The sequence below is a fragment of the Mobula birostris genome, chromosome 9 (genome assembly GCF_030028105.1).
Source record: "Mobula birostris isolate sMobBir1 chromosome 9, sMobBir1.hap1, whole genome shotgun sequence".
Taxonomy (NCBI): domain Eukaryota; kingdom Metazoa; phylum Chordata; class Chondrichthyes; order Myliobatiformes; family Myliobatidae; genus Mobula; species Mobula birostris.
Genome location: NC_092378.1, coordinates 105,023,094 through 105,047,945, shown reverse-complemented (window position 1 = coordinate 105,047,945; position 24,852 = coordinate 105,023,094). Strand labels below are relative to the sequence as shown.

Sequence of the window (24,852 nt, the reverse complement as noted above, 5' to 3'; positions counted from 1 at the left end):
CCCCGCATTTGCTATTTTGAACAAGTAGGAGCACAAGAAGGCCATTTTGCCTCTTGAACCTGCTGCATTCAATAAAATTCTCGCTACTTTTTTTTCAGTTGCAGATTTTCAATATACATCTCGCTTTCCTGACCTCCAGAGATTGTTCAGATTTTTCTTGTTGGCACCCTAATAAACTTTGCCAGACCACTTCTATAATAAGTTTGTACTTGTATTTGGATAAAGTTTATAGTTTTGACTTTTAAATCTGTTTTCACTCCTTTGATCTATGATGCTGAACTTGTACTGTTATACATTATTCCCTTCTGTTACGTTTGTTTGTCAGATTAAAGATTAGCTTTATTTGCCGCATGTATATCAAACCACACAGTGCAATGCATCGCCTGCATTAGATCAAATCAGTGAACATTATGCTGAGTTGATACACCTCCAGTGATAATTTAGCTCACCCACAACTGACTAACCCTTTGGAATGTGGGAGGAAACTGGAGCTTGTGGAGAGAACATGCAAAATCCTTATGGTGAAGGATTTGAACTGCAGTCTTGGAGCTGGTGTTGTACTAACTGCTATGCTACTGTGCAGCCCCATCATTGCTGTAATCTCACTATTTCTCTTCAACTTTCTAGGTTCTTTCCAGGGTACTCTTCCGCCTCAACTTCCAATATTGAGTTTAAAATTTTGTCTACAATATTTTCATTTGATTTACCAGGCCAGATTAACAAATTTCATGACAGATGTCGGTGATATTAAACTTAGTTCTGTTTCAATGGCTGTACTGAACTTCAACTGAAGCCATAATCTGTCCATATGGATAACCTTCCTATCACTAGAGCCAAGGTTTTGCAAATGAATTTACTTTTCAAAAATGACTTTCCAAGCCTGTCTGGTGTATTTGAGATTGTATCAATTGGTATTTAGTTTGGCTTCTAATCTCCTTGTTAATTTAACTGCCCTCATGCTTTCAGCAAATGTCCTTTCCTCTACCCATGTTGGGTTCATGTATAATCACAGCAACTGGATCCTCCCCCTTCTCCCAGTTTCCTGTCCAACCAAGAGAAAATATTGTTGATCCTACCATCAGATATGATCCACAGCCTTTGATATTCAAGTTTGTGGTTACAAAGTTTCTATTCCCCAGATTTTACTTGCCTTGAACTGCTGGCACATTCCTTATAACTCCAGTTTTTCTGCCTGTACAACTATCCCACCACCCCTTCCCCCACATTTCTTCCCCGAGTAGTCCTGAAATCTGCATTCTGATTTAGCTGGTTTACTCATCCACATTTCTCTTTTACACGGCACCTCATACCTGCAGTACTGTGCAAAACTCTTCGACACACTCCTAGCGCTCTGAGCCTAGGTGCCTTAGATTTTGCACAGTACCTTATTTGTTGACCTGGAGCAGAAACGGAGATTATAAATCTGGCGGGAGCAAAGGATGTTAGGAATGGTGAGGGTGGAGTACTGTGGAGGAGTGTGGGTTGGGGGGAGGGCAGAAGAGTGCTGGGGTGGTGGGGGTACAGACGCACCCAGCCCTGAAGCGATAGGCAAGGTGATCTGATTCCAAACAATTGCTTTATTGATCGTTACACAATATCTCTCTGCTTCCAGCTCCCTCTCCTCTTCCTGCCCCTCCCACTCTCAGTCCACAATAGAGACCCATATCAGAATCAGATTTATCATCACTTACCTAGCAGCAGTACAGTGCAATACATAAAATTAACTCCAGTACTGCAGATGCAATAGATGTGTCTTCATTGCTATAACCCAGATCCCCACACCTGCCTGACTCCATTTTGCTCTTGATTTTTCCTGAAGGTAGATTAAATAAATCTAAAGGTATTCTAACCTAGGAGACATGTCTGCATCTCAGATAATTTTCTCTGCTCTGTTGTGGTCTACAGCTCAGATTCCAACGGTTTTGAGTTGAAGTTCCCTATGCTGGAAACATTTTCCAGAGATTAAGCTCTTGGGGACCACATGTCCTCAGTCTGCAGCTAACTGCCTTTCAATCTCCATTTTGCTTTACCTAATTGTTAAAGGTTTGAAGATTTTTTTGTTAGCCTATCTTAGAATAATTTACACCAGCCCTCAAAGAATAAACCAGCCAGTCATACGTACCTTTTTTTTTACCTTTTTTAAACGCTTGGTCCATTCTCTTGTGACTATGCACTTGCTCTCTTTCTGCTTTAAATTGTCACATTACATGAAAGGCAATCTGATAGGATTATAGATTTCTTGGAATTGATAAATTTCTCATTGTTGAATGTTGGAAACAATGACCTGACTAGCTTAAGCATTTTAGCACTGTACAGTTTTACAATGGACACCGATCGTCCAATAGAAAGTGAAATGATCAGGTCTTTAATGTCTGTGTAGAATTGGATGTAAGGATCTGTATACTAACTTAGTGCACGCTTGTGTGTTGTATGGTCTCTGTAATTCCTGTTTTGTATTCTTCCTCTTGTATTCTAATAAAAAGATCTGATATCCGTTTAAGGGAAATACTTATTTTGGTAGGGCTTGTCCATTTGTTTTGGTTACTAGCCATTCCAGTATGTGTTGGGGTAATAACAACCAGCTAATTTTGCTGTTCTCTCCACCAAAGGCACATTCTTTGTCTTTTGTTATTTTTGCAGAAGACTCTAACTAGCATTTTAAAACAATAGTTAAATCACCAGATCCAGATAAAATAAATCCAAGACTGAAGTGAACCATGTAAGAAACCACATGGAGTCTCTTTTTTCTCTTTGGCTGTTGAGATGGTTTCAGAGGATTGGAAAATTTCTACTGTCAGTATTTAAGAAGGAAAAAGGGATGCTCTACTAGTCAGTCTAATAACTGCAAAAATGTTCAGAGGGACAGCCTTGAATTTTTAAGAGTCGATAGAATTGCTTGATGTTTCTCTATTATGTTAGTGGAAGAGAGATTGGAGGAAGGTTGGGGATTGTAGTGAATGTACCTGTTCGGTAATTCATAAACAATTGCTATTTTGTGTGATTATCAAAAGAGATAAATTTTGTACAGATGTTTTGTTTTGGACTCTTGTTTGCACATTAACAACAATTGATAAAACGAGTCGAATTTTTGACAAGAACGTTGATTATTCTAAGCAGTTAACTTGTAAAGCTACTGTAAAATTTTCAGCTTTCAGTGTGACACTGGAGCATCTGCATTGAATGTACAAGTCATACAGATCATTCTTGGGTTACAAACAGGTTCTGTTTTTGCAGATATCCATAAATTGAGTTTGCTTACGAGTCAGAAAATACTCACATCTCCTCAGTTGTAATAGATAGTGTTAAAAGCACAACTGATGAAAAATGATTACTAAAAGTTTTAAAAAAAAGACAGAAAACTAGGGCAAATGTACATACTTCATATTTTTGAATTTAATATTGTGGGAGCTTGTTCACATATGCCAGTGTCCATAAATTGGGCATTTGTAATCTAGGGACAATCGTAGAGGGAAAAGAAAGACAAATAGTAAGTCCTGGACTGAGTTTCTGTAAAGTTAATATAGGAGTTTATTTGAAACACAAAAATTGGTGCAATTTAATTGCATGAATTGTCAATCCATTGAGTTTCGGTTATGTGACCATGATAGTTAAATTTATATCATTGTAATCTGGGCAATAATGGCAATGTCACAAATTCATTAAAGGCTGTTCTACTGAGCAGTATTTCTATTCTTGGTAGTAATGTTTGTAACCTGTCTGTATTATATGTTCTCAATTCAGGAAAATTGAAATAAAGAATATAACCATAAGACAGAGGCAGAATGAGGCCATTCGGCCCATTGAGCCTGCTTGTTCATGCCCTCGTAGCTGATTGTTATCCTTCTCGACCGCATTCTCCTGCCTTCTCCCTGTAAAATTTCACTCAGATTAATCAAAAACCTAGCAACCTCCAACTTAAATATGCCCAGTGACTTGGCCTACACAGTATGTCTGTGGTAGCGAAGTCTGAGTTGACTGAAAGTTTAAGCCGAAGTGGATTTTTGTTAGATCCATGTAATTGGGGTTGAAGAGTAGATCAGTCCTGATATCTTGAATGATGGAATTTGTTAAATATTTGGACTAGAGGGAAATGTTAGTGGCAGGGGCGTAGGAGGAAAGAGTCTTAATGTACAATAGTTTGCATATGTTACCATGTTCTGCTTCAGACTTCTATTGTAAAGTAGTTTAGGTCATTCCAGAATGCTCTTGATTTAAAGCAGTTTTCTAGAAAGAACATCTTTGATTAAAGGAACCAGCTGCTGCTGCTAGTCATGCGGTGACTTATTTCAAGCGGGTGTCTATTCTGAGATCTTCTATGTGGGCCATTTGCCAGTTCTCTAGAATTTCAGCCATGTTCTGTGATGAAATTCAGAAGAGAAGCACCACTAGATGTGGTAAAGAGAAAAAAAAACAGAATTGATTGAAGTTGAATGTGTTGAGGGACTTGTAAGCAAAAATAAACAGTCTCTATCAGAAGGGAGAGCTACTGGTAATCTTTGGTCTACTCTCTATCTTGTACAAAGCATATTTGAGCAAGAACCTGTACTTGCCTGGGGCTCCTGGCAACATATCAGTATTCAGAAGGGATTTTGTATTTACAGGTCGTCTGAGAGGGTTACTTAGGGTGTTGGTATTTGTGGCAAGACTTCCCAATAGTCTACATAGTCATGGGAAGGGGTTGAATTATTTATTAATATTTGCAGGGTGAAGGGAAGAGGAATCTTAGGGTCAATGTTTATGAGAGTGCGGTGGGGCATAGTATTTCAGTATCTATATGGTTTTGTTTGGGCTTGGTCACAATGTAGATTAGCAAAGTAAAAAGCTTGAAGCAATTTCAGTAAGAAGTATTATTGACAGAGCAATGGGTTATATCATAAATATCAGTAACATTTTAGCTAAGTCACTTAACCTGATTAAGAAATCTTCAAAATTATAATATATTATGTCTAGAAATTATTTCACCCATCTGCATTTCATCGTCAGGCTAATTTTGTATTTAATAACTGTGGTGTTCAAGATGAATTTTGATCACCCTGTATGGTTTTGTAATAGCAAGTAGGCAGAAAAGTTTACTTCCAGACAAATGGTAGCATTTCTCTTCTCCCGTTCCCTGGCTCTTTTATTAATTGAAACTTGTTTGTTACAGTTACGATGAAAGGTCATTGACCTGAAATTTTACATTTGTTTCTCTTTGCACAAGTGTTCCTATATATCAAATTTCCAACAGTAATCTACTTTTATGATCACCTGGCTGTATATAAATGAGCCGGAAGACCTGTAAATGCTCTCAATGTTTGTCATTTTTTTTATATAACCATAGAGGTTATGCTCATTCAGAGTATGAACCAAAGACAGCAGAAGTAACTGGCTTGATTTTCCTCATTTTTCCTATCCTAGTCCGCATGGACAAGGGCCCAAACCTAAACTGTTTTGATAACATATGCTGTGTTGTGACTGTCTAAAATTGAGCCACATAGACACTTACAGAAATATAAATGTCTTATTCACACAGCAGACCTTTGAGAGAGAGAGAGTGTCCAAGAAAATCTCACTCTTCCTGACACATTGTTTTATGCTTCAATACAACAGTAAAAGATCAACTGCAGTTTCAGTTGCTTTAACATTTGGAATCTAGGTGGGTAAATTTACAGAATTGCATGTTTACAGTGACAGTACATCTCAACAAGCAGAACCCCTTTGAATATTCAATAGTGGTATCTGTTCCAAAAGCCAGACACCCAAAATATTCCCCATTTATTAGTGTTGAAAGATTGCTCTATGGATATACAACCAACCCGAACTATGCCTTGAGTGACAGGGATACATCTTTAGCAGGAACTTTCATCTATTGCCTTGCATAATTTCAATAGGACAAAATCATCGATTGGTTTCATTGGCCGCAAAGTACCAGTTAGAAGTTAAATTGTACAGGTTTTATTTCCTGAAGACTGGTTCTCATATCAGGTCATGTATACTTTTGCTCTCCACAATGTCATAACTCCAAAATGATCTCTATTATGCTGTACCTTTGCCAAAAGGTTCATGGATAATCAGAATCATGTTTAATATTTCTGGTATATGTCAAGAAATTGGTTGTTTTGTGGCAGCAGTACATTGCAATACATAATAAAAGCTATAAATTACAATAAGTATATATAAAGAGAAAATGATTACTGCAAAAAGGAGGGGGGGAATAGAGGTAGTGTTCATAGGCTCATTGTCCGTTTAGAAATCTGATAGTGGAAGAGAAGTTGTTCCTAATCTGTGTGTGTCGTTGGGCTCCTGTACCTTGTCCTTGATGGTAGCAATGAGAAGAAGGCATGTTGTGGGTAATGGGGGTCCTTAATGATGGTTTCTGATATTTTGAGACATCACCTTTTGAAGGTGTCCTGGATGCTAGGGAGGCTACATTTACAACTTTCTGCAGCCTTTTCTGATCCTGTGCATTGGCACCCCTCCCATACCAGTCGGTGATGCAACCAGTTGGAATGCTCTCCATGGTACATCTGTAGAAATTTGCAAGTGTTTGTTGACAAACCAATTCTCCTCAAACTCCTGTCATGTCTTCTTTGCAACTGCATCAATACGTTGGGCTCAGGATTGATCCTCATGTTGACACCCAGGAACTTGCAAGAGAGTCGCAATGATAGTCATGTTATTGATGAGCACTTTGGAGAAACCACACAATGAGGTTGTAGTAGTGCAAAAATAATACCTCCCAGTCTTCATTGCTATTTCTATTAATACAAGGTTGCTAGAACACTGTCTACAAGAGGGGTCAGAGCCGTCTCTATTTCCTGAGGAGACTGAGGTCCTTTAACACCTGCTGGACAATGCGGAGGATGTTCTACTAGTCTGTGGTGGCCAGTGCTATCATGTTTGCTGTTGTGTGCTGGGGCAGCAGGCTGAGGGTAGCAGACACCAACAGAATCAACAAACTCATTCGTAAGGCCAGTGATGTGGGATGGAACTGGACTCTTTCACGGTGGTGTCTGAAAAGAGGATGCTGTCTAAGTTGCATGCCATCTTGGTCAATGTCTCCCATCCACTACATAATGTACTGGGTGGGCACAGGAGTACATTCAGCCAGAGACTCATTCCTCCGAGATGCAGCACAGAGTGTCATAGGAAGTCAGTCCTGCCTGTGGCCATCAAACTTTCCAACTCCTCCCTTGGAGGGTCAGACACCCTGAGCCGATAGGCTGGTCCTGGACTTATTTCGTAATTTACTGGCATAATTTATATATTACTATTTAACTATTTATGGTTCTATTATTATTTATGGTGCAACTATAACAAAAACCAATTTCCCCCAGGATCAATAAAGTATGACTATGACTAATAGATGGATGACTTAGCCACTTGGAGCAAGCAAGCTATGCCTCTGTACTGGCTCAACAGGAAATCTCTTGTTGAAAGACCCCTCTAGCTAGCTGAGTCATTAGAGAATGTATTTGTATCTTTTCTCTACTATGACTGGTGAGGAAATGGCATTCTTCACTGACTCTCATTAGTAATGCTCCAATCTCAGCTTCTGCATTCTCCTTCGTATTGTTTCTCTGGGGCTCATACTGAAGGTGGAATACAGTTCCCACTCATACCAAGTCTAAAGAAAGCTGTCATAGTTTGGTGTCACTGAAAATGGATGTGGATGACTTTGACTTCAAAATGGGCATTGTCTGCTTTGTTTTATTTCTTCCTCTGACGCTTATTTCTGTCAATTATTCTTAACAAATTTAAAATAAAGCAGGTTTTATTTGCAGTTGCTTTTGTCATTTTGAAGATAGTGCAAGTGTTACCTTTTGGGCGCTCCATTGTAATTACAGGGTAATTTAGTTTCCCACAAGTAGATCAATGGAAGGCCAGAACTATTCAAATTAGAACAACCTGATTTAATTTAATGTTCAATTAGATTGTATGTATATGTAAAGTGAGATGCAAGTAGCTGCAGGATTTGATTATCCTGTGGTGTTCTGGTTTGCATACATTACTGACAGTCACCGTCCACTTGCTGCCCACATTTTGGGGACCAAGAGTCTGCATGACTGAGAGGAGGTGTTCCAGGTACAAGGGATGAAGTGCTGTATTTAACATAAATGCAATCTGGTTGGCAAGTGTGAATTTCTTGAATACATAAGTCATGGATTTTGAAAGTTTAATTTTTAAGCACTTTGTTGGTCAGTGCAGATGATTGGTGGCAATAGAAACATAGAAAACCTACAGCACAATACTGGCCCTTCAGCTCTCAATGCTGTGCTGGACATGTACGTACTTCAGAAATTACCTAGGGTTACCCATATCCCTCTATTTTTCTAAGCTCCATGTACCTATCCAGGAGTCTCTTAAAAGACCCTATTGTATCTGCTTCCACCACTGCCACTGGCAGCCCATTCCATGCACTTACCACTCTCTGCATAAAAATACTTACCCTTGACATCTCCTCTGTACCTGCTTCCAAGCCTTAAAACTGTGCCCTCTCGTGTTAGCCATTTCAGCCCTGAGGAAAAAAGCCTTTGAGGATCCACACGATTAAAGCCTCTCACCTTATACACCTCTATCAGGTAACCTCTCATCCTCCACTGCTCCAAGGAGAAAAGGCCAAGTTCACACAACCTATTCCCATAAGCCATGCTTCCCAATCCAGGCAACATCCTTGTAAATCTCCTCTGTACTCCTTCTATGGTTTCCACATCCTTCCTGTAGTGAGGCGACCAGAACTGAGCCCAGTACTCCCAAGTGGGGTCTGACCAGGGTCCTATATAGCTGCAAGATTACCTCTCGGCTCCTAAACTCAATCCCACAATTGATGAAGGCCAGTGCACTGTATGCCTTAACCACAGAGTCAACCTGCGCAGCAGCTTTGAGTATTCTATGGACTTGGACCCCAAGATCCCTCTGATCCTCCACACTGCCAAGAGTCTTACCATTAATACTATATTCTGCCATTATATTTGACCTACAAAAATGAACCACCCCACAATTATCTGGGTTGAACTCCATCTGCCACTTCTCAGCCCAGTTTTGCATTTTATTGATGTCCCACTGTAACCTCTGACAGCCCTCCACACTATCTACAACACCCCCAACCTTTGTGTCACCAGCAAATTTACTAACCCATCCCTCCACTTCCTCATCCAGGTCATTTATAAAAATCATGAAGAGAAGGGGTCCCAGAACAGATCACACCACTGGTCACCAACTTCCATGCAGAATATGCTGTGGGCAAGCCAATTCTGGATCCACAAAGCAATGTCCCCTAGGATCCCATGCCTCCTTACTTTCTCAATAAGCCTTACATGGGGTACCTTATCAAATGCATTGCTGAAACCCATACACACTACATACATCTACTGCTCTACCTTCATCAATGTGTTTAGTCACATCCTCAAAAAATTCAATCAGGCTTGTAAGGCATGACCCGACTTTATCAAAGCCATGCTGACTATTCCTAATCATATTATGCCTCTTCAAATGTTCATAAATCCTGCCTCTCAGGATCTTTTCCATCAACTTACCAATCACTTGTCTCTAATTTCCTGGGCTATCTCTACTCCCTTTCTTGAATAAGGGAACAACATCTGCAACCCTCCAATTCTCTGGAACCTCTCCTGTCCCCATTGATGATGCAAAGATCATTGTCAGAGGCTCAGCAATCTCCTCCCTCGCCTCCCACAGTAGCCTGGGGTACATCTCGTCCAGAGACTTATCCAACTTGATGCTTTCCAAAAGCTCCAGCACATCCTCTTAATGTCTGTATGCTCAACCAACTACTGATTTTTTGCAAGCCTTTTTAAACATTGAAAATGCCATAACACAATTTGAATGCTTTATCTCTGATATACATGATCTATGCTTCATTTAATGTTTAACTTTGAATGTGAAACTTGTGTTTGTCTTTCATGCTACCTGGCCTTTTAGGACTTCCTTTTGAAAGTTTGTTTGAACTCCACTGAGCACTCAATCCTGTGACATTTTAACAATGGTTTTTTATTTGATAGTGCTTAGTTGTGTTTTCAGATGGACAGTTGAAAGTGATTTTTGACTTCAACCTATGGCAGTGTTAATTAGTTAACACCAGAGGGCAGAGCAGACTTGTACTCTGAAGGTACACACTATTAAGATTACAGCACTTGACTGTTTTTCAATATTTTTATTAATTACTTGCCTAGACAAATACAAAATACATTATGATATTATGGAAACAGAAACAAGATTGAATTGCCCCAGTACATGTGGACTAAGATGTTAACTGTCCTGTGCTATCACCAGTGGGATCATCAGTTGATCTGCCACCTGCCTTCAGGAGTTTCGGCCGGCTTATGATCAAGACTCCCTCGAGGATAAGTATGTATAGTAAATTTACCATAATATTGAAAAGGTATATTTTATCTTAATCTAAAGCAAAATCAAAACCCCATAACAAAACAGGAAAAAAAAGGGGGAAAAACCAGCTGTTTGGTTAAATGTATAATTGACTTTCAGCAGGTTAAAAACGTTTAGTTTGACAGTGTCCCCTACCCCCCCCCCCCCCCCGGTGTAATGTGCAGGAAGAGGGCAAATTCTGTCCAAGTGAAAGAAGGCAATACTTTGATATCTCATAAATAATGCCATTCAGTAGACCACAAAAAAGATCGAAGTAGTTTGCTCAATTCATTATTGTCCAACTAATGAGTACTTAATGTCATCAGGAACCTGAGTGACATCAACTTCGCTAGCTTCCATCCTACCTTCATTCACTTGGATCATTTCTGACACTTCCTTCCTCACTTTGCATCTCTATCTCAGGAGATAAACTATCCATTACCCTTTGTTGTAAGCCCACTGGCTCCCACAGCTATCTAGGCTTCACCTCTTCCAGCTTTTCAAGATGCATGCTTCCTCATGATTGATGGATCTGGCCAATTCCTGCATTTCTGCTCTCAAGATGACTCCTTCCGTTTCAGTCTCCTAACTTCTGCATCCAGCAGATCAGTTTTCTTGATTTCCACTGGCTGCTACATGATCCTACCACCATTCTGCAAGGACCACTGCCCATGAATTCATGTTTGCTTGTTTCTGTCCTATAGTTCCTTCCCTGGTGCAGCACTTGTCCCTAAACCACCTCCCTCACCACTATTCAGGGGCCTAAATGGTTCTTCCAAGAGAAGCCATGAACCTCCTCCTAACTTGCCTTTTGCATTTGGTACTTGTGATGTGGCCTTCTCTACCTCAATGAGACCAAGTGTAGATGCTGTTTTGCCAAGCACCTACGCTGTGTCTACAATGGCTATATTGAGTTATTGGTATTTTAAGGGTGTTGAAAGTAGATTGGGAATCCAGGTGTAGTGCTAGGCCTATCAAAAGTGCCAGCAATCTGGTTAGGTTTTGATTCCTGCTGCTGCCTGTAAGGAGTTTGTACGTTCTCTCAGTGACCACATGGACTTTCTCCAGGTGCTCCAGTTTCTGCTGACGTTTCAGATACGTACGGTTAGAGGTTGTGAGTTGTTTTGATGCTGGAAGTATGGTGACAAGTGCGGGCTCAGACTCTGATCGTTTACGCAAAACATTGCCATTTCATTTTGTTTTGTTGTTTTGGTGTACATGCACCAAATAAAGCTAATCCCTTTAAGTGAAGTTAGGAACATTCACATTAAAAGGGTTTTAATAGTAGTTTGAACTCATCTGCCAAAATCAGACGATACTGGTTCTGTCACTAATTTTTTATATCTGGGTGAGGCTTTTCTTAACCAGATACATTGTCCTATAAAAGTATTTAGCCACCAACCCATTGTTCACATAAATACGAATTACAGTAAGGGATTTTGATCAAGTTAACTGAGAATTTTTATTTATGAAGCACTTGCTCCTTGAGCTAAAAAAAAGGAGCATTGTAAAGCATGAAAAACTGAAATGTGAGTAGTTCCATGAGACATAGGAGCAGAATTAGGCCGTCTGGCCCATCGAGTCTGCTCTGCCATTCAATCATTGCTGATCCTTTTTATTTCTCCTCCTCAGCCCCAGTTCCCGGCCTTCTCTCCCGTAACCTTTGATTCAAAAATTCAGAAGTGTTCATTCCCCCTTTGCTCAGGACTTAGGCTACATCCACACTATACCGGATAATTTTGAAAATGCTGGTTTGGAGTAAAAATGATAGGCGTCCACACTAAGCGTTTTTCAAAATATCTCTGTCCACATTAAATGGATATTTGGGCGAATCTCCTCCTGGGCATGCGCAGGACACACAGAAAACAAAGAGGAAACGATATACTTAGTGCCCATTTGTCCAGTTACAGAGTAGAAAAATTTAAAAGGAATTGCTGTTGGCTCTCGCGCAGGAGGACTTAAAACTTTAAAAAAAAAACACAAATACTGGGGCGTATGGAGGCAACCGACAGGGAGTTCACGGACAGTATGACCCGGCTGACGACGAACATTGGAAAAACTGACTAACTCTCTTACATTAATAAAGCACCTTGTTAAATGTATAAAACATGTCTGCATCAGTGTTATCTTGTATTTCCATACAATGTTACATTAGGCTGTCACACATCTATTGTCAGAGAAGTACTTGCATCAATAGGTAAACCACCTTCATACAAGCAAGGACAGAAAACAGGGCAAAGTGAGTACGCTTATTTATTCAGTAAGCTATGGGTCAAAGTATTTGGTGAGTACATTTCTAACTCTTCTGGCTTTAGTCTCATTGCAGTCTGTTCTGAAATTGTTAGGTTCTGCGAAGCGCAGAAACAAATATCGCTGTGATGATTGTATGCTCTAGTATCAATTCTTTGGCGACAATAAAGTAGTAATAATAATAATAATAAAACAATGAAATGCTGCGCTGCCGCCATCTGTTGCAGCACGTCATGACAGCGGTTTTAAAAAGCTCCGGTTACCCTGTACACACTGCGACGGATATTAGGCATTTTCAGATTTATACACTCTGGAGACCATTTCTGAAAACCTCCATTTTCGGGGGCTGAAAACGCAGTTTCACTGTGGACAGAAGGTCAAAACGAAGAGAAAAGGCTTCGTTTTCAAAATTATCCGGCGTAGTGTGGACATAGCTTCAGTTGAACCACCTCTTGCAGCAGTAGTCTTTTTGGATGTCTATAAGCTTTCAACAATGTGATGGAGCAAGATTGCCCATTCCTCCTTGCAAAATTGCTCAATCTGGGACCGGTTAGTTGGAAGCAGCAGTGGACAGCAATATTAAGGTCCTGTCAGAGATGTTTGAACGGGTTAAGGTCAGGACTTTGACTAGGCCACTTGGACATCAAATTTCTTCATTTGAAGCCACTCTATGGTTGTGCTGGCAGGGTGCTTTCAGTCGCAGTCCTTATGAAAAGCAAACTTCATCCCCAGTTTAAGCTTTCTGGCAGAGGTTAGCTGGTTTTTATCCAGGATCTCTCTGTCTTTAGCAGCATTCATCTTCCCATCAATCCTGACCAGATTATCAGTTCCTGCTACTGAAAAGCATCACCATATCATGATGCTACCTCCACCGTACTTTACAGTAGGGATGGTGTTGCCTGGCTGATGCACAGTACAGGTTGACCTTCTATAATCCAGCATCATTGAGACCTGAGGAGTGCCAGATTAGTGAAAATGCCGAACTACAGAAGGATCACATTAAGCAATAGCTAATCGCCTCATCATACCTTTAAAATATCAAAAGATTCAAAGGTTCATTTAATGTCAGATGTATACAGTATACATCCTGAAATGCTTTTTCTTCGCAACCATCTGCGAAAACAGGAGTGCCCCAAAGAATGAACGACAGTTAAATGTTAGAACCCCTAAGTTTTGCTCCCCTCTAACGCGTAAGTGGCAGCGAGCAACAATCCCCCCTCCCCACCAGCAAAAAATAAAGCGCACCCACTACCAGCACTCAAGCATGAGCTAAACGATAGCAAAGACACAGACTTGCAGTTACCCCAAAGACTACATTGCACTCGCAGTTACTGAGGGAATCTTTGTTAGTTTCTTTTCCTCCACTTAGTAATATGCTTAAATTCAGCGGGTCACCACATCTGATCTGAGCTCCGAGGCAGAAGAGAACGGAACGCTGGCCAGGTGATGCAGGAGGGCAGTGCGCGACTGCTGATAAGTGGGCAAGAAGGCGCACTGACCCAGCGTGTGCCAGCTCCCCCGCCGCTGGCGGGTGAGACAGACGGGTGCCGGGCGGCCATGCCTCATGCAAATGATATTAATAAATGCAGGAAAATAAGCAGGAATCGCCTGTCTGCGCTTACAAGAGCGTGCCAACACGTGAACAGATCTAGCGCAACCAAAACAATGTGGCCCGGAAAATTTGAAAACAGTGCGGATTATCGAAGGAACCTGATTACAGGTAGTCAGATTAGTGAAGGTCAACCTGTATTAAATTAACACCACATGTACTGCTTAGTGTTGTGGCCATAAAGTTCCAGTTCAGTTCATCGGATCACAAGACCTTCTTCCACATCTTTACAGTTTCTTCTAAGTGATGCTCTGCAAAGTCTTTACTGGCAAGGAAATGTTTACTTTAGTTGGCTTCTTCCCTGCCAGTCCTCCATAAATACCCTTTTTATGCAGGATCTTGGAGATAGTGAAGCCATGAACTTCATCTCCATGGGTAGAATGAACTGTTATTTGGTTCTCGTACTTGTGGATAATTTGAATTCTGCTGTTCAACATACTTTAAATCAAAAGAATTAGTGTAATCAGCCAGTTTGTGAATAATTTTATCCCACCACCATTTCATGTTTTGTATTCTGAATCAGATTCACTGTCTTATATGATGTAAAATTTGTTGCTTTGCAGCAGCCAAACAACACAATGACAAAACTACTATGTTACAAATAAATAGTACAAAAAAAGTAAAGATTTAATGGTCATACACCTGTCAATTAGCTCTTGCTCTTTGGTCCAGCTTTTGCTCTCCACTCAAGCCATTTCCACTAAGCCCAGATATCTGGAGACTATTCCTTGTCATCCTGATTGTTATCTATATATAAACTCACCTGGTTTCAAGAAGCAGTGTAGTTTTCACAAACAAGAGATAATCTGCAGATGCAACATACACAAAATGCTGGAGGTCCTGCCGAAGAGTTTTGGCCCAAAATGTCGACTGTACTTGGTGCTGTCTGGCCATGCTGAGTTCCTCTAGCAGTGTAGTTTTCTTTATTCTGGGGATGTGAACTTCACAGTCTAAGCCAGCGTAATTGTCTATATGTAATTCCTCTTGATATGGTGGTTGTGAGCTGCAGTCCTTGAGATACAGCTATATCTACAATGATCTTGGGAAGGGAGTTCCAGGGCTTCTACCCTGCGATGGTGAAGGAACAGTGATACATTTCTAAGTGAAGCTGGTATTTGGCTTGGAAGGCAACTTCGAAATGGTGTTTCTGTGCCTCTGCTGCCTTTGCCATAGCAGGTACAGAATTTAGAAGGAACTGTCTAAGTAGTCTTGGTGGGTTGCCGTAGTGAAAAATATGAACTGTTGCTACTTGCATTGGTGATGAAGTGAGTATATGGTGAATGGCGTGTCTTCCAAGTGAGCTACGTGTCGAGCATTTTAACTTGTCAAATTGTGAAAAAGAATCTAGTGCCTTCCCAGCGTACATGACAAATAAACTCTTCTCGGCTTCCAGCTGGGTACAGGTATCAGAATCAGGTTTATTATCCCAGCATGTGACGTGAAATCTGTTAACTTAGCAGTAGCAGTTCAATGCAATACATAATCTAGCAGAGAGAGTAAAAAAATGTATTATTTTATTCATAATAAATAAAGAAGTAAATCAATTATATCTATTGAATAGATTTTTTTTTAATGTGCAAAAACAGAAATACTGTATATTTTTTTAAAAAGTGAGGTAGTGTCCAAAGCTTCAAAGTCCATTTAGGAATGAGATGGCAGAAGGGAAGAAGCTGTTCCTGAATCACTGAGTGTGTGTGTGTGCTCCTACCTGCTGGTAACAGTGAGAAAAGTGCATACCCTGGGTGCTGGAGGTCTTTAATAATGGACGCTGCCTTTCTGAGACACCATTTCCTGAAGATGTCCTGGATACTTTGTAGGCTAGTACCCAAGATGGAGCTGACTAGATTTACAATCTTCTGCAGCTTCTTTCGGTCCTGTGCAGTAGCCCCTCCATACCAGACAGTGATGTAGCCTGTCAGAATGCTCTCCATGGTGCAACTATAGAAGTTCTTGAGCGTATTTATTGACGTGCCAAATCGCTTCAAACTCCTAATAGAGTATAGCAGTTGTCTTGTCTTCTTTATGACTACATCAATATGTTGGGACCAGTTTAGATCCTCAGATCTTGACACCCAGAAACTTGAAGCTGCTCACTCTCTCTACTTCTGATCTCTCTGAGGATTGGTATGTGTTCCTTCATCTTACCCTTCCTGAAGTTCACAATCAGCTCTTCCGTCTTACTAACGTTGAGTGCCAGGTTGTTGCTGCGGCACCACTCCACTAGTTGGCATATCTCACTCCGGTACGCCCTCTCGTCGCCACCTGAGATATTACCATCCAATGGTTATACTGTCAGCAAATTTATAGATGCTGTTTGAGCTATGCCTAGCCACACAGTCATGTGTATACAGAGAGTAGAGCAGTGGGCCAGGCACCCCTGAGGTGCGCCAGTGTTGATCTTCAGCGAAGAGGATATGTTATCACCAATCCACACAGACTGCGTTCTTTCGGTTAGGAAGTAGAGGATCCAATTACAGAGGTCCAGGTTCTGTAACTTTTCAATCCGGATTGGGGAATGATGGTATTAAATGCTGAGGTATAGTTGATGAACAGCACCCTGACAGAGGTGTTTGTGTTGTCCAGGTGGTCTAAAGCCATGTGAAGAGCCATGGAGATTGCATCTGCCATTGAACTATTGTGACAATAGGCAAATTGCAATGGGTCCAGGTCCTTGCTGAGGCAGGAGTTCAGTCTAGTCACAGCCAACCTCTCAAAGCATTTCATCACTGTCGATGTTAGTGCTACTGGGTAATAGTCGTTAAGGCAGCCCACATTATTCCTCTTTGGCACTGGTATAATTGTTGCCTTTTTAAAGCAAGTGGGAACTTCCACCCATAGTAGTGAGAGGTTGAAAATGTCTTTGAATCCTCCCGCGAGTTGGCTGGCGCAGGTTTTCAGAGCCATACCAGGTATCAATTATAACTGACATTTCAATGACAAACTCTGCCACCTTCATACCCTGACAAAGATGGCAGTGTTTGTCATCAAAACATTGGTTATAATCAATACCTGCACCTGAAATTCTGAGTAATATTATCATTTTCTTGTGCTTTCTCAATATTTATACATTTTGCCAAAATTTGTTTACATTAGTTTACTTTGGCACTGTAGGATTTGAACAAGGTGTCGGGGCTGGGGTTGTTACGTACTTTGAAGGTGGCAAGACATGTTGATGAAGCATATTTAGAAGAGGAACTCACCACTAGTGTAGTTTCATTTGTGGAATTGAGTACATATTAAAGGTTATGCTGAACCATGTGTAGAATCTAGTTGGATCACAAATACTGTATTTTGTTCATCTTAAAGGAATTTTATGATGTAATACCTGAGCTGTGAAGCTGGCTTGCTTCTTTAGAGCAAAGAAAAATAAGGAAACAGAGATATGTTGTTTAAGCTAATGAAATTTTAAAAGGGAAAGTAAGGAGAATTGTTTTTTTTTGTTGGTAGGATGTAAATTCAGCATTTGAGTTCTATAACATTTAGGCAACATAAATTAATGGGACCAGTACTTGGTGCCAGTGTGAACTTCTGCCACGTAGCAAGTATATATTAGCCTTTTGTGGATCAGCCAGGGTTCATCTACTAGAAAGTGCCATTCCCATTAGGAGTAGTGAAGCTTTGTGTGACAGTGGACTCCTGTATGATGTAATGTCTTATGGTTTACCCTGAACAACTGTCAAATTTATCAGTAATTTTGAATGCTTCTGAAGTCCATGGCATTTGGGAATATTCAGAACCTAATAAAATTAATTAAACATTTTAAAATTAAAATTTCTCAAAATTAATTTTTTAAAAATCATAAGCTGATATTTGTTCCCCATAGCTTTCACTCCACTAAAATAATTGAACTTGTTTTTCACTGGTGCACAAACTTGGCAGGCAGATTCCCCAGCCTCCCTGCTGGAAATTGTACCAAGGTTCACGCATCATTACTGACCTCTGGGATCTCTAGCATGGGGAAACTCCCAATGTAGCATGACATGTAAGTTTGAGAATTCATTTACACAAGAGTCTTGAACTTGCTGGCACTTGCCAGCAATTTAACAAAATCAGCAGAGGAAAACTGGAAAAATCATTTCATATGACTATTGGTTTTGTACTATAACCGATGTGTTAACTGAACATGAGGTGAGCGTGAAATTTGAATAGGAAACTTGCTAAGAGAAGAGGCCAGGTAGTATGGTGAGAACTGTGTAGTAGGGTTAATTGGTTGCTGCATCAAAGAGCCAGCATGGACACGTACAACGTAAATGCTCTCTTGTTCATTCCACATGTGTGAGAGGCTGCTGCTGTTGTCATTTCTACTGACCTAGATATTCGTGCTAATGTTTTCTACCAACAGGCAGCTAAGTGTTCCTCCGGTAGAACTTGTCAATGCTAAGATGTTTTACCTGTTCTTATCCTCAGTACTTTGGTACATGAAATTTTACATGTATTTTCAGACAGATTGTAATTACACTTTCTAGAATCTTCTGTATATAAGCTAGTTCTGACTAGTGTCTGCTGTTGTAACATGTTAGTTTGTGTACCTTGCCATTTCCTAACTTTATCATTGGATTCAAACTAGTATGTAAGTACTGGCAATAATTGATACTTGTCACAAGGTTTTACAGTATACAGTTGTATCTGAAGACACATGTGAGATATTAAAAAAAAGCATATCTCTTTAGAATTTTCATGTTCATTTGTGGCCTGCACAAAATGCCATCACCTTGTTTGTGCAGTTTGTATTAGTGGCTTTGTGCAACAAAATTTGTAAATAATGATTATCTCTTGGTTAATTAATATGCACTATAGTATTCTGTGCAATTCAACTATTTCACATGTTGGTTATTATGGTTGGATTCACTGACTCTTGACTTTTTTTCTTTCCAGTGATTATGCAGCAGATGAAATCACTCACTGTATTCGGCCGCAAGATATCAGGGAGCGAAGAGCTGTTATCATACTCCGAAAGTAAGATTTTCTCATTCTTTGTAGTAGCTTTAATGCTATTTTTTTTGTGTGTGTGGTTAAATGCTTGTTTTAATTCTGGAATGGGAGAACAGAAAAATAATCTTTGAGTGCAGGAGATTGTGCTTTCTACACAACTGCAGGCAGCAAATGTACAAGGAGGGAGAATCAAAGTTAACATATCAGGTCAGTTATATTTCAGACTTCAGGCCAGGAGTCTCAACCATGGGTCCACAGACCCCTTGCTTAATGGTATATGTCCATGGCATAAAGGTTGGGAGCCCTACATTTGGTTATGAAACAGCGGCAAAATAATATTTTTAATAATCTCAACATACAGTGTCTTTTTCTCAGTTTGTTATTGCCTGTCTTCAATGTTATCTTGTATATATACACACACACACACACACACACACACACACACACACACACACACACAAGTCGCCTTTCTTTCTACCGAAGATGTAGGGGAGAAGGAAGAAAAAGATAACAACAAAGTTGTTTGCTCCATTAGGGATAAACAGAGAGTAAGAGGTGGAGAGTTTCTTAAATGCATCTATTTTAATGCTAAGAGCATTGTAAGAAAGGTGGATGAGCTTAAACCATGGATTGATACCTGGAAATATGATGTTGTAGCTATTAGTGAAACATGATTGCAGGAGGGGTGTGATTGGCAACTAAATATTCCTGGATTTCGTTGCTTCAGGTGTGATAGAATCGGGGCAAGAGGGGGAAGTGTTGCATTGCTTACATAGAAAAACATAGAAAATAGGTGCAAGAGTAGGCCATTCGGCCCTTCAAGCCTGCACTGCCATTCAGTATGATCGTGGCTGATCATCCAACTCAGAACCCTGTACCAGCCTTCCCTCCATACCCCCGATCCCTTTAGCCACAAGGGCCATATCTAACTCCCTCTTAAATATAGCCAATGAACTGGCCTCAGCTGTTTCCTGTGGCAGAGAATTCCACAGATTCACCACTCTCTGTGTGAAGAAGTTTTCCCTAATCTCTGTCCTAAAAGGCTTCCCCTTTATCCTCAAACTGTGACCCCTCGTTCTGGACTTCCCCAACATCGGGAACAATCTTCCTGCATCTAGCCTGTCCAATCCCTTTAGGATTTTATACGTTTCAATAAGATCCCCCCTCAGTCTTCTAAATTCCAATGTGTATAAGCCTAGTTGATCCAGTCTTTCATCATTTGAAAGTCCTGCCATCCCAGGAATCAATCTGGTGAACCTTCTTTGTACTCCCTCTATGGCAAGGATGTCTTTCCTCAGATTAGGGGACCAAAACTGCACACAATACTCCAGGTGTGGTCTCACCTAGGCCTTGTACAACTGCAGTAGTACCTCCCTGCTCCTGTACTCGAATCCTCTTGCTGTGAATGCCAACATACCATTCACCTTTTTCGCCGCCTGCTGTACCTGCATGCCCACTTTCAATGACTGGTGTATAATGACACCCAGGTCTCGTTGCACCTCCCCTTTTCCTAATCAGCCACCATTCAGATAATCTGTTTTCCTATTTTTGCCACCAAAGTGGATAACTTCACATTTATCCACATTAAATTGCATCTGCCATGAATTTGCCCACTCACCCAACCTATCCAAGTCACCCTGCATCCTCTTAGCATCCTCCTCACAGCTAACACTGCCGCCCAGCTTCGTGTCATCCGCAAACTTGGAGATGCTGCATTTAATTCCCTCATCTAAGTCATTAATATATATTGTAAACAATTGGGGTCCCAGCACTGAGCCTTGCAGTACCCCCCTAGTCACTGCCTGCCATTCTGAAAAGGTCCCGTTTATTCCCACTCTTTGTTTCCTGTCTGCCAACCAGTTCTCTATCCACATCAGTACCTTACCCCCAATACCATGTGCTTTAAGTTTGCACACTAATCTCCTGTGTGGGACCTTGTCAAAAGCCTTTTGAAAATCCAAATATACCACATCCACTGGTTCTCCCTTATCCACTCTACTAGTTACATCTCAAAAAATTCTATGAGATTCGTCAGACATGATTTTCCTTTCACAAATCCATGCTGACTTTGTCCGATGATTTCACCGCTTTCCAAATGTGTTGTTATCACATCATTGATTACTGACTCTAGCATTTTCCCCACCACCAATGTTAGGCTAACTAGCCTATAAGTCCCCGGTTTCTCTCTCTCTCCTTTTTTAAAAAGTGAGGTTACATTAGCCACCCTCCAATCCTCAGGAACTAGTCCAGAATCTAAAGAGTTTTGAAATATTATCACTAATGCATTCACTACTTCTTGGGCGACTTCCTTAAGCTTGTCAGAGAAAATATGACAGCAGGGTAGATTAGTGGACTCATCTAGGGAGGCTATTTGGGTGGAATTGAGGAATGGGAAAGGTGTAGTGACGCTTATAGGGGTGTATCATAGACCACCTAATGGGGAACGAGAATTGGAGGAGCAAATTTGTAAGGAGATAGCGGATATTTGTAGTAAGCACAAGGTTGTGATCGTGGGAGATTTTAATTTTCCACACATTGACTGGGAAGCCCATTCTGTAAAAGGGCTGGATGGTTTGGAGTTTGTAAAATGTGTGCAAGATAGTTTTTTGCAGCAATACACAGAGGTACCAACTAGAGAAGGGGCAGTGTTGGATCTCCTGTTAGGGAATGAGATAGGGCAGGTGATGGAGGTAAGGGTTGGGGAGCACTTCGGGTCCAGTGATCACAATACCATTAGTTTCAATATAATTATGGAGAAGAATAGGACTGGACCCAGGGTTGAGATTTTTGATTGGAGAAAGGCTAACTTTGAGGAGATGCGAAAGGATTTAGAAGGAGTGGATTGGGCCAATTTGTTTTATGGGAAGGATGTAATAGAGAAATGGAGGTCATTTAAAGGTGAAGTTTTGAGGGTACAAGATCTTTGTGTTCCTGCTAGGTTGAAAGGAAAGGTTAAAAGTTTGAGAGAGCCATGGTTTTCAAGGGATATTGGAAACTTGGTTCGGAAAAAGAGAGGGATCTACAATAAATATAGGCAGCTTGGAGTAAATGAGGTGCTCGAGGAATATAAAGAATGTAAAAAGAATCCGAAGAAAGAAATTAGAAAAGCTAGAAGAAGATATAAGGCTGCTTTGGCAAGTAAGGTGAAAATAAATCCAAAGGGTTTCTACAGTTATATTAATAACAAAAGGATAGTGAGGGATAAAATTGGTCCCTTAGAGAATCAGAGTGGACGGCTATGTGCGGGGCCAAAAGTGATGGGGGAGATCTTGAACAATTTCTTCAATATTCACTAAGGAGAAGGATATTGAATTGTGTAAGGTAAAGGAAACAAGAAGGGTAGTTATGGAATGTATGATGATTAAAGAAGAGGAAGTACTGGTGCTTTTAAGGAATATAAAGTGGATAAGTTTCTGGGTCCGGACAGGATATTCCCTAGGACCTTGAGGGAAGTTAATGTGGAAATAGCAGGGGCTCTGACAGAAATATTTCAAATGTCATTAAAAATGGGGATGGTGCCGGAGGATTGGCGTATTGCTCATGTTGTTCCATTGTTTAAAAAGGGTGTTCTAAGAGTAAACCGAGCAATTATCGGCCTGTGAGTTTGATGTCAGTGGTGGGTAAATTGATGGAAAGTATTCTTAGAGATGGTATATATAATTATCTGGATAGATAGGGTCTGATTAGGAACGGTCAACATGGATTTGTGCGTGGAAGGTCATGTTTGACGAATCTTATTGAATTTTTTGATGAGGTTACTAGGAAAGTTGACGAGGGTAAAGCAGTGGATGTTGTCTATATGGACTCCAGTAAGGTCTTTGACAAGGTTCCACATGGAAGGTTAGTTAGGGAGGTTCAATCGTTTGGCACTTATATCGAAGTAGTAAAATGGATTCAGCAGTGGCTAGATGGGAGACGCCAGGGAGTAGTGGTGGATAACTGTGTGTCAGATTGGAGACCAGTGACTAGTGATGTGCCTCAGGGATCTGTACTGGGTCCAATGTTGTTTGTCATATATATTAATGATTTGGATGATGGGGTGGTAAATTGGATTAGTAAGTATGCAGATGATACTAAGATAGGAGGAGTTGTGGATAATGAGGTAGGTTTTCAAAGCTTGCAGGGAGATTTAGACCACTTAGAAGAGTGGGCTGAAAGATGGCAGATGGAGTTTAATGCTGATAAATGTGAGGTGCTACATTTTGGTAGGACTAATCAAAATAGGACATACATGGTAAATGGTAGGGCATTGAAGAATGCAGTAGAACAGAGGGATCTAGGAATAATGGTGCATAGTTCCCTGAAGGTGGAATCTCATGTGGATAGGGTGGTGAAGAAAGCATTTGGTATGCTGACCTTTATAAATCAGAGCATTGAGTATAGGAGTTGGGATGTAATGTTGAAATTGTATAAGGCATTGGTAAGGTCAAATTTGGAGTATTGTGTATAGTTCTGGTCACTGAATTATTGGAAAGATGTCAGTAAAATTGAGAGAGTACAGAGGAGATTTACTAAAATGTTGCCTGGGTTTCATCTCTTAAGTTACAGAGAAATGTTGAACAAGTTAGGTCTTTATTCTTTGGAGCGTAGAAGGTTGAGGGAGGACTTGATAGAGGTAGAGTTGAGGTGGATAGGCTTTTTTCATTGAGAATGGGGGAGATTCAAACAAGAGGAAATGAGTTGAGAGTTGGGGGGCAAAAGTTTAGGGGCAACATGAGGGGGAACTTCACTCAGAGAGTGGTGGCTGTGTGAAATGAGCTTCCAGCAGAAGTGGTAGAGGCAGGTTCAATATTGTCATTTAAAGTTAAATTGGACAGCTATATAGACAGAAAAGGAATGGAGGGTTATGGGCTGAGTGCAGGTCGGTGGGTCTAGGTGAGAATAAGAGTTCGGCATGGACTAGAAGGGTCAAGATGGCCTGTTTCCGTGCTGTAATTGTTATATGGTTATATGAACATTGACCTCTTGTGCACTTGTCATTTATTTCACTTTTTATTTAAATTTTAATTCCCAGTTGCTTATGAAGATTGTGGCATAATAGCAAAGATGTGTTGAACAGCATATGCAGTAGTTTTGTGCATTTGTATTCAGTGGTAAGATTTGCTAGTTTTTATAAAATCATCTTCTTCTCCAATAGAACAAGGACGGATGCACCACGTTTGGAGTCAAAATCATTAACTAGCTCACTCTTACCAGTTCACATGTCCAACAGACAGTTGAATAGTGACCGGTATCAATCATTGCTGAAACAGAAAAGATCTCATCGGAAGGCTGATCCAGATGCTGCACACAGGTAGGAAGGAAGGGGAATTGTGTTGGTTGGGGAGAGATTGCATGCTGGAACACACTGGGGTGAATTGTGCTGTGCTTGGAAGTTTTCCCTGTGCTATCAGGGGAAGGAAATTTGTTGTATCTTGCATTGAGTGGAATGCTACTGTTATCAAACTGGACTGGAAGGAAGTTTCCTTAAGGTGAATAAATCCCTAGGGCCTGTCTGGCACATTCTCAGACCTGTGGGAAACTAGAGAAGTAAATGCAGAGGACTAGAATGGCTAAAATGGCATTGCTTTAAAAACAGGTAGTAAAACAGATCTCTACAAAGTGATCTAAATGAATTATGAATATAGAACACAAAATAATTGTTTCCATAAGTATTCACCCTCTTCAAGTCAGTATTTAGTAGATGCACCTTTGGCAGC

General features: G+C 40.5%; 1 protein-coding gene across 1 annotated transcript in view; it reads left to right on the top strand.

The window, feature by feature from the left end:
- Positions 1-24,852, top strand: part of alkbh5 (alkB homolog 5, RNA demethylase) — a 33,161-nt gene that overhangs the window by 5,336 nt on the left and 2,973 nt on the right. Inside the window, exons 2-3 of the mRNA XM_072268536.1 lie at positions 19,097-19,177; positions 24,291-24,446. Of these exons, the coding sequence (XP_072124637.1) occupies positions 19,097-19,177; positions 24,291-24,446 (237 nt within the window). The remainder of the gene's footprint in view (positions 1-19,096; positions 19,178-24,290; positions 24,447-24,852) is intronic.